Source organism: Mizuhopecten yessoensis, unplaced genomic scaffold (genome assembly GCF_002113885.1).
Source record: "Mizuhopecten yessoensis strain PY_sf001 unplaced genomic scaffold, ASM211388v2 scaffold716345, whole genome shotgun sequence".
Lineage (NCBI taxonomy): Eukaryota > Metazoa > Mollusca > Bivalvia > Pectinida > Pectinidae > Mizuhopecten > Mizuhopecten yessoensis.
The window spans coordinates 981,541-998,673 of NW_018480070.1; the positions used below are offsets into that span (position 1 = coordinate 981,541).

The 17,133-nt window shown below is 39.9% G+C and overlaps 1 protein-coding gene across 1 annotated transcript in view; it reads left to right on the plus strand.

Moving 5' to 3' along the window:
- The first annotated feature begins 358 nt into the window (after positions 1-358).
- LOC110443438 (mucin-17-like) overlaps positions 359-17,133 on the plus strand; it is a 21,729-nt gene continuing 4,954 nt past the window's right edge. Inside the window, exons 1-2 of the mRNA XM_021487660.1 lie at positions 359-659; positions 16,132-17,056. Coding sequence (XP_021343335.1) covers positions 359-659; positions 16,132-17,056 — 1,226 coding nt within the window. The remainder of the gene's footprint in view (positions 660-16,131; positions 17,057-17,133) is intronic.

Below are 17,133 nucleotides of genomic sequence, written 5' to 3' on the forward strand. Positions count from 1 at the left end.
GCAAACCCAACAACGATAGCCTAACCCATGACAAACCCAACAACGATAGTCTAAACCATGGCAAACCCAACAACGATAGCCTAATCCATGATACACCCAACAACGATAGTCTAAACCATGATAAACCAAACAACGATAGCCTAAACCATGATAAACCCAACAACTACAGCCTAAACAATGGCAAATACAACAACGATAGCCTAATCCATGGTAAATCCCAACAAGGATAGCCTAAACCATGGCAAACCCAACAACGATAGCCTAATCCATGGCAAATACAACAACAATAGCCTAAATCATGGCAAATACAACAACTATAGTTTAAACCATGGCAAATACAACAACAATAGCCTAACCCATGGCAAAAACAACAGCGATAGCCAACCATGGCAAATACAACAACGATAGCCTACACCATGGCAAATACAACAACGATAGCCTACACCATGGCAAATACAACAACGATAGACTAAACCATGGCAAATACAACAACGATAGCCTAAACCATGGCAAATACAACAACGATAGCCTAAACCATGGTAAACCAAACAACAATAGCCTTAACCATGGTAAACCAAACAACGATAGTCTAAGCCATGGTAAACCCAACAACGATAGCCTAAACCCTAGTAAACCACACAACGATAGTCTAAGACATGGTAAACCAAACAACAATAGCCTAAACCATGGTTAACACAACAACTATAGCCTAAACCATGGCAAATACAACAACTATAGTCTAAACCATGGCAAACACAACAACGATAGTCTTAACCATGGCAAACCCAACAACCATAGTCTAAACCATGGCAAACCCAACAACGATAGCCTTAACCATGGCAAACCCAACAACGATTACAACAACGATAGCCTAACCCATGCAAACCCAACAACGATAGCCTAAACCATGGCAAATACAACAACGATAGCCTAACCCATGGAAATCCCAACAACGATAGCCTAAACCATGGAAAACCCAACAACGATAGCCTAAACCATGCCAAACCCAACAACGATAGCCATAACCATGGCAAACCCAACAACGATAGTCCAAGCCATGTCAAACCCAACAACAATAGTCTAAACCATGGCAAACCCAACAACGATAGCCTAAACCATGGAAAACCCAACAACGATAGCCTAAACCATGGCAAACCCAAAAACGGTAGCCTAAACCATGGTAAATACAACAACGATAGTCTAAACCATGGCAAATACAACAGCGACAGCCTAAACCATGGTAAACCCAACAACGATAGCCTAACCATGGCAAACTCAACAACAATAACCTAAACAATGACAAACCCAACAACGGTAGCCTAAAACATGGCAAACCCAACAACGATAGCCTAAACGATGGCAAATACAACAACGAAAGCCTAAACCATGGCAAATACAACAACGATAGCCTAAACCATGGCAACTACAACAACAATAGCCTAAACCATGGCAAACCCAACAACGGTAGCCTAAACCATGGCAAATACAACAACGGGAGCCTAAACCATGGCAAATACAACAACTATAACATTAATATGGTAAACGGCAAACCCAACAACGATAGCCTAAACCATGGTAAACACAACAACTATAGCCTAAACCATGGCAAATACAACAACTATAGCCTAAACAGGAGCAAACCTAACAACGATAGCCTAAACCATGGCAAACCCAACAACGCAAATACAACAACGATAGCCTAATCCATGATACACCCAACAACGATAGCCTAAACTATGGCAAACCAAACAACGATAGCCTAACCCATGGCAAACCCAACAACGATAGCCTAAACCATGGCAAATACAACAACGGTAGCCTAAACCATGGCAAATACAACAACTATAACATAAATATGGTAAACACAACTACCATAACATTAATATGGTAAACACAACAACTATAACATTACCATGGTAAACCCAAAAACGATAACCTAAACCATGGCAAATACAACAACGATAGCCCAAACCATGGTAAACCCAACAACGAAAGCCTAAACCATGACAAACCCAACAACGATAGTCTAAACCATGGCAAACCCAACAACGATAGCCTAAACCATGGTAAACACAACAACTATAGCCTAAACCATGGCAAATACAACAACGATAGCCTAAACCATGGCAAACCCAACAACGGTAGCCTAAACCATGGCAAATACAACAACTATAACATTAATATGGTAAACACAACAACTATAACCTAACCATGGTTAACACAACAACTATAACACTAATATGGTAAACACAACAACTATAACATTGATATGGTAAACACAACAACTATAACATTACCATGGTAAACACAACAACTATAACACTTATATGGTAAACACAACAACTATAACATTAATATGGTAAACACAACAACTATAACACTAATATGGTAAACACAACAACTATAACATTACCATGTCAACACACCGACTTAAACACCAAAACTGATAAAATCCATTGCAAACATCCAATTACAAATTATACGAAAGTATTTGGCAGCTGTGTTTGGCGTACACGTGCCACTAGGGTATCATCAGGTTTGGCGTTGTCACTCTTTAGGACAATATTTTTACATTTTTGGACAGCAAGCCTCGTGAAAACATCGCATAACTGCAAACATTATAGTAAAATTTGTGTCATTTTGAGTTATACCTTCCGGTCGATGACAGCGCGCACTAGGTGTTAAGATACACATTTCATTACTGCCCTCCCTGCTCGGCGTTGATGCAATTAAGAAGACACGGGAACAAAACAGATGTGGTCTTATGCCATACCATATAAGGTCCGTGTCATTGACTGATTATGTCAGAATTAAACTCATCCTTAATTCTGTCACGTTCCTGTCCGCACTGACCTCTAGCGATGATTTCTTGCTCACGTGTGACAGTTCTCCTGAACAATATTTTGATAACTCGTTTTAAGGCGTAACTATATACCAGACGGTGGACATTTATGGAGAAAAAATCAAATCTTAATGAAACAATGCATATCAATGCTCATATTCTATATCATTATTGGAATCTAACATAATTTGATAGAATTCATGTTCATCAAGATTGTTTTTCTTAAATAGTGCAGCAGTTTAAATTCAAGCAATATTATGCACTCATATCTTCCGCACAGCATACATTGACATCAGCCACTTTAAAATAAAACTATAACAGCGTGCAGTAAACACAATGACACGCGGTAAGTACCACGACACACTGTATAGACAGTGACAAACGGTAAGTACCATGACACACTGTATAGACAGTGACACACGGTAAGCACCATGACACACTGTATAGACAGTGACACACAGTAAGCACCATGACACACTGTATAGACAGTGACACACGGTAAGCACCATGACACACTGTATAGACCGTGACACACGGTAAGCACAATGACACACTGTATAGACAGTGACACACGGTAAGCACCAAGACACACTGTATAGACATTAGCACACAGTAAGCACCATGACACATTGTATAGACAGTGACACACGGTAAGCACTAAGACACACTGTATAGACAGTGACACACGGTAAGTACCATGACACACGGTATAGACATTAGCACACAGTAAGCACCATGACAGACACACGGAAGGCGAAATAGCAAACGGTTTCTATAGTGACACACTGTTGGCCGCAATGACACACATTATACACAGTGACACATGGAAGGCGCCGTGAATGACACAATGTATACATAGTGACACACGATAGGCGCAGTGACATACTGTATGTATACGCAGTAACAATGACAATTGTTTTATTCTCATAAACAATACAGTGTGGAGAATACAAATGAGTGACAACGAAATGTAGACGCAATGACACACTGTATATAACAGTGACACATGGTAGGTGCAATGATACACGGTAACGCAGTGATACACTACAGCGCATTGACACAGTATGTACTATGTGACACACAGTAGACGTAATGATACGCTGTATATAACAGTGATACACTACAGCGCATTGACACAGTATGTACTATGTGACGCACAGTAGACACAATGATACGCTGTATATAACAGTGATACACTATATACTACAGCGCATTGACACAGTATGTACTTTGTGACACACAGTAGACGCAATGATACTCTGTATATAACAGTGATACACTGCAGCGCATTGACACAGTATGTACTATGTGACACACAGTAGACGCAATGATACGCTGTATTTAACAGTGATACACTACAGCGCATTGACACAGTATGTACTATGTGACACACAGTAGACGCAATGATACGCTTTACAGTGACTAACACTATATAATCATGTATTACAAAACAACTTAACATTTAATGCCTAAAAGAGATAACTCGTTTACTTTTGGAGATATCTGATTAACTAATGGAGTTATGTCTATTACTTTATAAAATCTCTTATAAATAAAACACGATTTCTCGTATATCATGATTATATATTTCCATTACATTTTCAATGTGAAGATGTATCCATAACAAAATATAGCTCATACGTCTAAGAAAAAAATAAAAGTAAATTAAAGATATATTTATTACAAAATTATATCAGATAGATGTATAACATTGAATGGTATCTTTAACTCATAGACCTAAATAGGCAGGACCCAAATCGGATCACTCTTTGAAAAAAAAATATGAATCAAAAAATGTGTCAACAGTTAACTTATTACAATAATTTATCCCTTTTTCATTCATATTTCAAAGATCATCTTAAAATGCTAGAACAGTCATTTGAAGCGCAAAATATTGCAAAATTGAAGCCATGATCGGTTTTGGGTACTGACATTGCAAAAAAATCTATAAATAGTCTTCTTTTGATACAACCTTAAACTTATATAATTAATCCACTGAATTTTCAATGAATGAAGAGAACGATGGTTTGGTGATCCATTCTGTGTACTGTCACCTTATGTCATTTTATTGTATCGTGTAGACCTTAACTTGACCGCGATTGATAAGCATAAGCTGAACCACAATTTGAATACATGTCACTATGACGTCATTATCAAAATATTTCTATTGTAAACAATTTGAAACAAAGAAAGCATGCGTTTTTACCACCAGTCCGCTAGATCTTTTTCCCCACAGTTTCATACAAATTGAGTAAAATTTCACCAGGTTGAAGTCTGGCTAGTGAGGACGCTGAAAATTGCGAAGGGCATAATGTATGGCATAGCATATTCTAAAAATACTTTTCCGCATGGAGGTAAGTGTAACAATATTAAAATCATTATATTATAGTCAATATCTCACATGAACCATTGGAAAGTTAATAAATCAGTTTATATAATGATATCGAATTTTACACAATATTGTGTGCAGTAGGAAAGGGAAACTGCACGTCCATGCCGGGATTCGAACCCGGGACCTTCCTAGCTCTAGACGGACGTTCTACCAATTGAGCTACCTGGTCGCCGACGATCAACCCAGTCCAGTTCAGCTACATCCCTCCTTCCTTTTTCTAAGTGTTTGCCCCCAAGACAACACTATTTACTGCCAATATTCAGGTATCCCCTTGCCAAGGTACACCCAGTTCTTGAAAGAAAGGTTGGTTATAGGCACCAAATGTAGACGTAGGAAAGGGAAAATTCAAGGCCAGACAGGGACTCGAACCCGGGTCCCTCCGATATCTAGACGGGCTCTCTCCCAATTGATCAACCTTGTCGCCCACGATCGACCCATTCCAGTTCCGCTACTAAGTCTTGTGTAACGACCTTACAATGGGGTCTTTACTATCTTTACACCGTTGAAACGTATCATATCATTATTATTTTAAATAACCAAATTTCTACCATGGTGTTTTGATACTTTGGTACTTTGAGAAATAGGATGGCAATGCTAATCAAATAAATGAAATTTCCGAGTCACGGTTGATTAGCAGTAGCGTTATTATCTCCCTTGTTGAAAATTCTCTAAATTTTAAGCTATTTCGAAAGCTACTTCAACATGAGAAATTAAGATAAGTTTACATTCTTAAAAGCCTTTTATGCTTGAATTTTTGGAGTTCTACCATTCGAGGAATTTGTTAACAACTGTTACATTACTGCTGTAAAGGTCTTTAATACATAACAAACTCAATTTCTTTTTACGCACTGGATGTACCTGTATAACGCATAGTAGGGGAAGCATTATTACTTCTTTTTCCAAAATTTAAGGATATAATCTAAATGATGAATAAACTTTTCGTCATATCAATATAAGAAGTGGTTATAATGCAACAAGAATCTATAGATATATCGATGTGATTGATTTATCTTTTTGATGGGATTGTCTTATCCATGATCCATGATTACGTAACACAAGTAAAATAAGGAAAACGTACTTTAAGTGCTTAATTCTAAGTAAACAAGTATGTTATAATTAGTTTACAGCTTTATAAAATATACTCATATTCCCCCGGAATAAACCCTATCACAGCTAGCAGTCAGACGTTGGGCCAACGTATGTTTGTCCATCGCAATGAGGTTTGCTCAACGTCAACTAGGTTTGACGTTGGTAAACGTTTAGCCAACGCCAGCCGAACATTTATTTCCGATGTGGGCCAAGCGTTCTGTCAACGTATGTAACTCAACATTGGTGCCGGCTGACCGATCGTTACGCCGGCTTAAGAAAAACTTGCTGGCGGGGATGGTATGGAATTTAGAGCTATCCACACTCCCATTTTTGACGCCAGAGAGATACCTTCCAGGTCCTCCGTCTGATGATTGCAGATTGGCCTATCTATCCCGTATGTGTGACGGTCATTGATTGATTGATTGATAGGTTTTACGTCCGCTTAACTACCGGATGTATCGGTTATCCAGCAGACGATTGTGACGGTCATCAATTGTTCATGGTTTTATAGAAGGGGCCGCGATGCCGATTGGTTAAGGTGTCTGCGTGCTATCTATGGTCACTAGCCCCCCGCCTCTGCGTCGCGGGCACGAGGCCTACGTGCGGCAGTAACCAGGTACTGGTCGCAGGTCAGTGGTTTTTCTCCTGGTACTCCGGTTTTCGTCCACCACCAAAACCTGGCACGTCCCAATGTTTGTTAGATGGCTCTCACAAAGTCATCTGACAATGAGGCAGATTTAAAACAAATGTCCAGACATCAAACGCCGTAACTTCAACAAGTTTATTTAAAGTTAGTCTAGGCCTGGCTTTCGGAAAAGGAAACAAACACTTTTCATGGTGCTGTAAAATTAATGAAACTGAAACTTTTCATACTGAATTACTGCATTCAAATTTGGATTTGGTTTGCGATTTGGACATTTTACCAATGATTCAAGTCAAGTGTACTACATGGATAATAAGTGTAGTAGAGTATAGAGTACGTGACAAACCACATGGTAGTTTTGACATTAGTCACAGGCGTTATGGACGCTGAAGACATCAAGTGCATATCCATCTTAGGGAGTAAAAGGGATCAAGGGTCCAGATGTCGGATCACAGCTAATCTACAGGCTTGTTAAAGCTATCACACCTATTGGTACTGCGGTGCTCACTGCTCATAGTTGTGGTTTTAGAACAGGATATTCAAGTCTGTACAAACATTCACACATGACCTCAACAGCTCTTAGTAAATACCTGTGTTACTTCAGATCAACTGAAACGTCATCTTACAGATGATAAAAGGACATTTTAAGATAAATGTCTGTGATACGTTTTGCAATTAAGTTTAAACCGTAATTTAAATGAAGATTATTACCACTAGTACATTTTTAAATCTAAAGTTTTACAGTGTAATATAGTGACTTACATGTCAAATCCAAATATCACATGGCGTTTAAATGAAACGCATAAGTTTATCACTATTAAACTGTTAATCTGTAGTTATAATATAGAGACTTACATGTCATCAGTTAAAGTTAACACAACATTTTCGTCCGAATATCAGTGTTATAATAAAAAAAAATAAAAAAAAAAAAAAAAAAAAAAAAAAAAAAAAAAACATATCATGTTAAAGTTAATATAGACATAAGATCATATCGATTTAAGGTTGAGAGTACCATTTCGTCTGTGATGACCGCATAGGAGAGTCCGTTTTTTTACTTGGATTATACCCTTATTTTTAGAAGATAAAGCAACAAAGCTTAGAGCCATTTCTCAAGTCAAGTTATGTATCTTTAAAAGGGGTTCATTTTTATGTTTATCAACCTTGAAAAAAGGGAATCCATGAATTGGACTCCCTTTTTGGTTCTGTTCATTTATAAATCCCTTGATGGCACTGTATAGGTCGTTAGTTCGTCCTCGGCAGTTTTTAAAATTTCTGTTTAGAAATATGAAAAAAAAATATGATTCTGTAAAATGCATCGCAACATATGTTTGTTTAGAACACAGGCGCGCAGCTTCCTTTACGCAACTTGTACCTAGGGGAATGCTCCAAATTTTCAAACAGCTGGTCCCATAGCAAGGCCCTGTTCTAAACCCGCCCCTAAAGGAATCAACTCCGAACAAGGGGTAGCTACGCCCCTGGAATGCTTTCTTTTGAAAAAGACTTAAGAAAATATCTCGCAATAGTTACATTGGTAATAATTAATTTAAACTTGTTGGTACACATTACCTGAAAGTTATCGCATGTATTAAACGTATATATCATATGTTTCTATAATGTGTAAATCAACGTACAGCTAAATTTGGTGCCACAATTTACAGAAGTTAACGTTATAGATCGTATAATACAATATTCACATTGTAACTCATCTATATGTCACGATTTCATCTATACTGTTTTTCGTTCAACTGACAAATTTATATTATCAATTTAAAAAACTATTCATTTCACCCGGAATAAGATAAAACAAGACATTGTAGATTTTAGATAAACACTACAGAGGCACGCAGCCTTTGTTTTTGTCCCGGAGTCTGATATTTAAAACGTGATAACCTTCTCTTGGAAAACTGTTAGGCCCTAATTTCAACAATCACTCATTTTCTCCATTTAAATAATCCGAAAGACCAAAGAGAAAGCACAAGGCGGCATTGTTGTCTGCATTTTGTTGTTGTGTTTCTGGATGAAGGTCGATAGAGCGAAGAAGTGATAAAGACAATAAACTACGAAGATATTTTAAATAAACACACTTAAATAGTCTCATTTTTACTATACACCCACACATAACATAACCACTTCCTCCTTGGTGTGCTTTATTGCACCTATTGCCAGGATATTAACCGAGATCGTTTTTATCCTACACAAAAGATTACAAATATAGATATATATATACCTATTCCGTTTTTCTTCTCCTGTTTATCGCCTACATCTACCTTAAATGACTTACAGAGAAAACTATTATATATCCAAATTAAAATTAGCATAAAACGCTAACGGTTTAAATCTACGACCCTCCGTATCACACTGACAAGTCTTGTCGGAACCCTTTACACTGACACATCACGGCACGACTCCTCACTTTACACTGACAGGTCACGTCACGACTCCTCGTTTTACACTGACACGTCACGTCACGACTCCTCGTTTTACAGTGACACATCACGGCACGACTCCTCACTTTACACTGACACATCACGTCACGACTCCTCGTTTTACACTGACACGTCACGTCACGACTCCTTGCTTTACACTGACAAGTCACGACACCTCGCTTTACACTGACACGTCACGCGATGCCTCCCCGCTTTACACTGACACGTTACGTCCCGACTCCTCACTTTACACTGACAGGTCACGTCACGACTCCTCGTTTTACACTGACACGTCACGACTCCTCGCTTAAAACCGACACGTCACAACTCCTCGCTTTACATTGAAACGTCATGACTCCTCGTTTTACACTGACACGTCACGACTCCTCGTTTTACACTAACACGTCACGTCACGACTCCCCGCTTTACACTGACACGTAACGTCATGACTCCTCACTTTACATTGACACGTCACGACTCCTCGCTTTATACCGACACGTCCAAACTTTACACTGTCAAGGCACGTCTTCCGCTTTCCACTGACATGTTACGACACGACTCCCCGCTTTAACTGACACGTCACGTCACGACGCAGCCTTTGTTTTTGTCCCGGAGTCTGATGACACATCACGGCACGACTCCTCACTTTACACCGACAGGTCACGTCACGACTCCTCGTTTTAGACTGACATGTCACGACTCCTTGCTTTATACTGGCACGTCACGACTCACCTTGATGCATTATTGTAATGCACTTATTGCCAGAATATTATCCAAGATCGTTTTTATCCTACACAATAGATTACAAATATAGATATATATACCTATGCCGTTTTTCTCTTCCTGTTTATCTCCTACAGCTACCTTAAATGACTTACAGAGAAAACTATTATATATCCAAATTAAAATTAGCATAGAACGCCTACGGTTAAACTCTACGACTCTCCGTATCACCCTGACAAGCCTTGTCAGAACTCCTTACACTGACACGTCACGTCACGACTCCTCACTTTACACTGACAGGTCACGTCACGACTCCTCGTTTTAGACTGACATGTCACGACTCCTTGCTTTACCCTGGCACGTCACGACTCATCGCTTTAAACTTTCTGATATTTAAAACGTGATAACCTTCTCTTGGAAAACTGTCAGGGCCAAATTTTAACAATCACTCATTTTCTCCATTGAAATAATCCGAAAGACCAAAGAGAAAGCACAAGGCGCCATTGTTGTCTGCATTTTGTTGTTGGGTTTCTGTATGGAGGTCGATAGAGCGAAGAAGTGATAAAGACAATAAACTACGAAGATATTTTAAATAAACACACTTAAATATTCTCACTTTTACTATACACCCACACATAACATAACCACTTCCTCCTTGATGCATTATTGTAATACACTTATTGCCAGGATATTAACCAAGATCGTTTTTATCCTACACAATAGATTACAAATATAGATATCATTGTTGTCTGCATTTTGTTGTTGGGTTTCTGTATGGAGGTCGATAGAGCGAAGAAGTGATAAAGACAATAAACTACGAAGATATTTTAAATAAACACACTTAAATATTCTCATTTTTACTATACACCCATACATAACATAACCACTTCCTCCTTGATGCATTATTGAAATGCACTTATTGCCAGGATATTATCCAAGATCGTTTTTATCCTACACAATAGATTACAAATATAGGTATATATACCTATTCCGTTTTTCTCTTCCTGTTTATCTCCTACAGCTACCTTAAATGACTTACAGAGAAAACTATTATATATCCAAATTAAAATTAGCATAGAACGCAAACGGTTAAAATCTACGACTCTCCGTATCACACTGACAAGACTTGTCAGAACTCCTTACACTGACACGTCACGTCACGACTCCTTGCTTTACACTGACAAGTCACGACACCTCGCTTTACACTGACACGTCACGTCACGACTCCTCGCTTTACAGTGACACATCACGGCACGACTCCTCACTTTACTCTGACAGGTCACGTCACGACTCCTCGTTTTACACTAACACGTCACGTCACGACTCCCCGCTTTACACTGACACGTAACGTCATGACTCCTCACTTTACAGTGACACGTCACGACTCCTCGCTTTATACCGACACGTCCAAACTTTACACTGTCAAGGCACGTCTTCCGCTTTCCACTGACATGTTACGACACGACTCCCCGCTTTAACTGACACGTCACGTCACGACGCAGCCTTTGTTTTTGTCCCGGAGTCTGATGACACATCACGGCACGACTCCTCACTTTACTCTGACAGGTCACGTCACGACTCCTCGTTTTAGACTGACATGTCACGGCTCCTTGCTTTACACTGGCACGTCACGACTCATCGCTTTAAACTTTCTGATATTTAAAACGTGATAACCTTCTCTTGGAAAACTGTGAGGGCCAAATTTTAACAATCACTCATTTTCTCCATTGAAATAATCCGAAAGACCAAAGAGAAAGCACAAGGCGCCATTGTTGTCTGCATTTTGTTGTTGGGTTTCTGTATGGAGGTCGATAGAGCGAAGAAGTGATAAAGACAATAAACTACGAAGATATTTTAAATAAACACACTTAAATATTCTCATTTTTACTATACACCCACACATAACATAACCACTTCCTCCTTGATGCATTATTGAAATGCACTTATTGCCAGGATATTATCCAAGATCGTTTTTATCCTACACAATAGATTACAAATATAGGTATATATACCTATTCCGTTTTTCTCTTCCTGTTTATCTCCTACATCTACCTTAAATGACTTACAGAGAAAACTATTATATATCCAAATTAAAATTAGCATAGAAAGCCTACGGTTAAAATCTACGACTCTCCGTATCACCCTGACAAGCCTTGTCAGAACTCCTTACACTGACACGTCACGTCACGACTCCTCGCTTTACAGTGACACATCACGGCACGACTCCTCACTTTACCCTGACAGGTCACGTCACGACTCCTCGTTTTAGACTGACATGTCACGACTCCTTGCTTTACACTGGCACGTCACGACTCATCGCTTTAAACTTACACGTCAAGTCACGACTCATCACTTTACACTGACACGTCACATCACGACTCCTCGCTTTACACTGACACGTCACGCGATGACTCCCCGCTTTACACTGACACGTTACGTCCCGACTCCTCACTTTACACTGACACGTCACCTCACGACTCCCAGCTTTACACTGACGCGGCACAACTCCCGCTTTATACTGACACGTCACGACTCCTCGTTTTACACTCACACGTCACGTCATAACTCCCCGCTTTAACTGACACGTCACGTCACGACTCCTCGCTTTAGACTGGCACGTCACGTTACGACTCCTCACTTAATATTGACACGTCACGACTCCTCGTTTTACACTGACACGTTACGTCACTTCTTCTCGTTTTACACTGACACATCACACTTCCTCTCGATTTACACTGACACATCACGTCACTTCTTCTCGCTTTACACTGACACATCACGTCACTTCCTCTCGATTTACAGTGACACATCAATTCACTTCTTCTCGCTTTACACTGACACGTCACATCACTTCTTCTCGCTTTGCACTGACACATCACGTCACTTCTTCTCGCTTTACACTGACACGTCACGTCACGACTCCTCGTTGTACACTGACACGTCATGTCACTTCCTCTCGCTTTACGTACACTGACACGTCATGTCACTTCTTCTCGCTTTACACTGACACATCACGTCACTTCTTCTCGCTTTACAATGACACGTCACGTCATGACTCCTCACTTAACATTGACACGTCACGACTCCTCGTTTTACACTGACACATCACGTCACGACTCCTCGTTTTACACTGACATGCCATTTTTGTAGCTGGGATTGGCATACGTATTGTTTCTTTTCTCTTGGTTGTCTTTGGCATTGTTTTAATTTCTAGCTTAATTCGGCAGTGAAATTGTTGAAATTATTAAGTCCGGAAGTTACATGAAAAGTTTTGGAACGTGCAGCCTTAATCGGTTGAAGTTTTTTGGGATCCTTTTTGTGTATAAGAACAGTTGAGCCAGTGACAATACTCTGAGTATATCAATGAACGAATGAACATTACAAAGTCAAAGTGGTGAACCAGGGACTATATAGTGGGAGAACCTTTTAACAGATTCCCAGGACGGCTACATACATCACTGATGTAGTTAGGGGTATACTTTGACAGTTCTCTGAACATGGAGAAACAAGTGAACGCTATTGCCAAAACCTGTTACTACCAGATCAGGAACATCGGCTGTATTCGGCAGTTTCTAACTGCAGATGCATGCAAGATTTTGGTGCATTCACTTGTTACCTCTCGGTTGGATTATGGTAACGCCCTGCTCTGTGGTATATCTGACAAACTATAACTAGTCGTCTGCAGAGGGTTCAGAACACTGCAGCACGGCTAGTTACTCGTACTCGAAAGAGAGAGCACATCACACCTGCGCTTTATTCGTTGCACTGGTTACCTGTACGATACAGGTCGCAGTACAAAATTCTGGTATACACATACAAGGCACTGAATGGAACAGCTCCTCAGTACCTACAGGAACTTGTTACCCTGTATCAGCCGTCAAGATCACTGCGGTCGGAGTCAGAATCTTTGTTGTGTGTCCCAAAATCTCGTACTGTGACCTACGGAAACAGATGCTTTGGGAGGGTTTCGGCTACGTTGTGGAATAGCTTACCATCTGCTATTAGGAAGTCAAATACCCTGGCCAAGTTCAAGAGGGACACAAAAACTCACCTCTTCACGTCTGCATTTTAGAATCTTTGCAAAGACGTCATGTAAATACCACCCTTTTATTTGTTCAATTATGTGCACATTGCTTGTTAAATGTATGAAAGTGATTGCAAGCCTTTGTTGTTTGTTTTCACAATTATAACCATTACTATTATACATATGTTGTAAAGCGCCTTAGAGTAATTTTACAAATTATATAGGGCGCTATATATAAATACTGTATATTATTATTATTATCATTATCACACAATCCAATAAATCGAAGGTTCCATCACGACGGTTCGCGTGTATTGCATGTTTAAATAACACCTGTTCAATCACGGAGAAATGGTCGCACCTAAATTCACGTTAAATTCCATCAGCGACGGAAAGAGTTTTGATATTAATCGGGAAAGTGCGTGTGATAGCGAAACAACGAAACCGGCTTTATATGACACGTCCAATAGGTAATGGTGGGTGGCCAGGCTGGCAATGGAGACATTTATTACCTTCACAGTAACGTGTTGGGAATAACTTTCGTATCGATTAATGAGATTTTTAGGTCACCAACCAGGCGATGAATGTCGACCTACTCATTATAAGTATGTAGGTCTATATAAGGAAGGTCACTACCGCCTTCATATGCTAGTCTAAGTCGATTTTTTTTCGATATTTTAAAAATGAATTTAACAAAATATAAGAAGTATCATTTATGTCCGTTTCTAATTAATATATGTGTCTCTTTTGTCATACGCACAAATACAACAAAACAGACCTTTATATAAAGTGTATGTAAAAAATGTATGCTTCCAAGTCTTCAGTTGTGTAGTACATACAGATAATCGCTGTATAAATGTATAAATACATTTACAACGCTGTGGTGTAATAGATTTTTTTTTACTTTCAGTAATCTATATGATCATTTCGCTACTCGAAAGTTTTTTTCAAATTGTGATTGCTATACAAATAAATATAGGTACAGCCAATCCTATTTTCTATTTCCAATGGATAAGTTGTGCTGAACAAAAAATATCGTCGTACTATACGTCAGCATATTGAAGGGATCACGTTTCTCCAGCGTGATTATCGACTGCCGACGGTGTCACAGATTTCAAACTCCTTGGGAAAAAAAGTCCATACTGCACAGGTAACTATTCAAAAGACACGTTCTAATCGTGAATAAACAAATGGCGGCGGAGGTCAGCGTGGGGTGATCAGTACAATACATCGGTCAGTATTGCGTTGATATGAGACACATACAAGGCTGGTGTGTAAGGGGACGGAGGGCAATGACACAGGGGTGTGTGTATTTAATACAAATAGCCCTCTCCAAGGACATCTCGTGCAAACACGCGCAACGATAACCCTAATGGACACAGATAATGATCCTATATCAATCCTGCGGTCGTATCATGTACGTGTGACGTCAACATAAAGATACGGCGATCGTACTGTCAATATGTATAATCTGAAAACAAACTAATATGATATCTTCCGATACATGCCCTTTATCCTTTCTTGAGTACAGCGATATTTTATATAATGAGCTTTTGACCTGTTTCGTTGCATTTGATGATGCTATATAGCTACAAGTTGTTCGTGTCGCTTGCAATGTTTTTTTGCATATGGTCACATAACATTTGTATTTTATCTGTGGTTGATTTTTTAATGTTTAAACTAAATTTAAATAAATTGATAGGGTATTTTTTTTCAATTAGAAGATTGTTAACTGTTTCAGACTAATGGCCCAAAGGACATGCAGACAATTCACATAATGTAAAAATGAACCTATTCAAATATATGGGTGGTAAAATTAAATGTTTTATGAGTAGAAACATAAACTCGGTCCCAACTACCGCAACAACCACCGCCACAGACCGACACCAAATATTAATCGATACCACAAAACAGACAAGACACGAAACCAGAGACGGACACTAGACAGAACACGAAACCAGAGACGGACACTAGACAGAACATGAAAACCAGAGACGGACACTGGACAGAACACAACATCACAGACGGACACTAGACAGAACACGGCATCACAGACGTACACTAGACAGAACACGAAACCAGAGACGGACACTAGATGGAACACAACATCACAGACGGACACTAGACAGAACACGAAACTACAGGCGGACACTAGACAGAACACGATACCACAGAAGGACACTAGACAGAACACGAAACCACAGACGGATACTAGACAGAACCCGATACCACAGAAGGACACTAGACAGAACACGAAACCACAGACGGACACTAGACAGAACCCGACACCACAGAAGGACACTAGACAGAACACGACACCACAGACCGACACTAGACAGAACACAACACCACAGACGGACACCACACATAACACGACATCACAGCCGGACACTACACAGAATACAACATCACAGACAGATATTACACAGAACATGACACTACAGACGGACACTAGACAGAACATGACAGCACAAACGGACACTAGACAGAACACGACACCACAGCCGGACATTACACAGAACGCGACACCACAGACGGACACCAAACAGAACACGACATCAGAGACGGACACTAGACAGAACACGACACCACAGACGGACACTACACAGAAAACGACACCACAGACCGACACTAGACAGAACAAGACATCACAGCCGGACACCAAACAGAACACGACACCACAGACGGACACTTCACAGAATACAACATCAGAGACCGACACTACACAAAACACGACACCACAGACGGACACTAGACATAACACGACATCAGAGATGGACACTAGACAGAACACGACACCACAGACGGACACTACACAGAACACGACACCACAGACCGACACCAGACAGAACACAACACCACAAACGGACACCAAACAGAACACGACACCACAGACGGACACCAAACAGAACACGACGTCAGAGACGGACACTAGACAGAACACGACACCACAGACGGACACTAGACAGAACACGACACCACAGACGGACACTA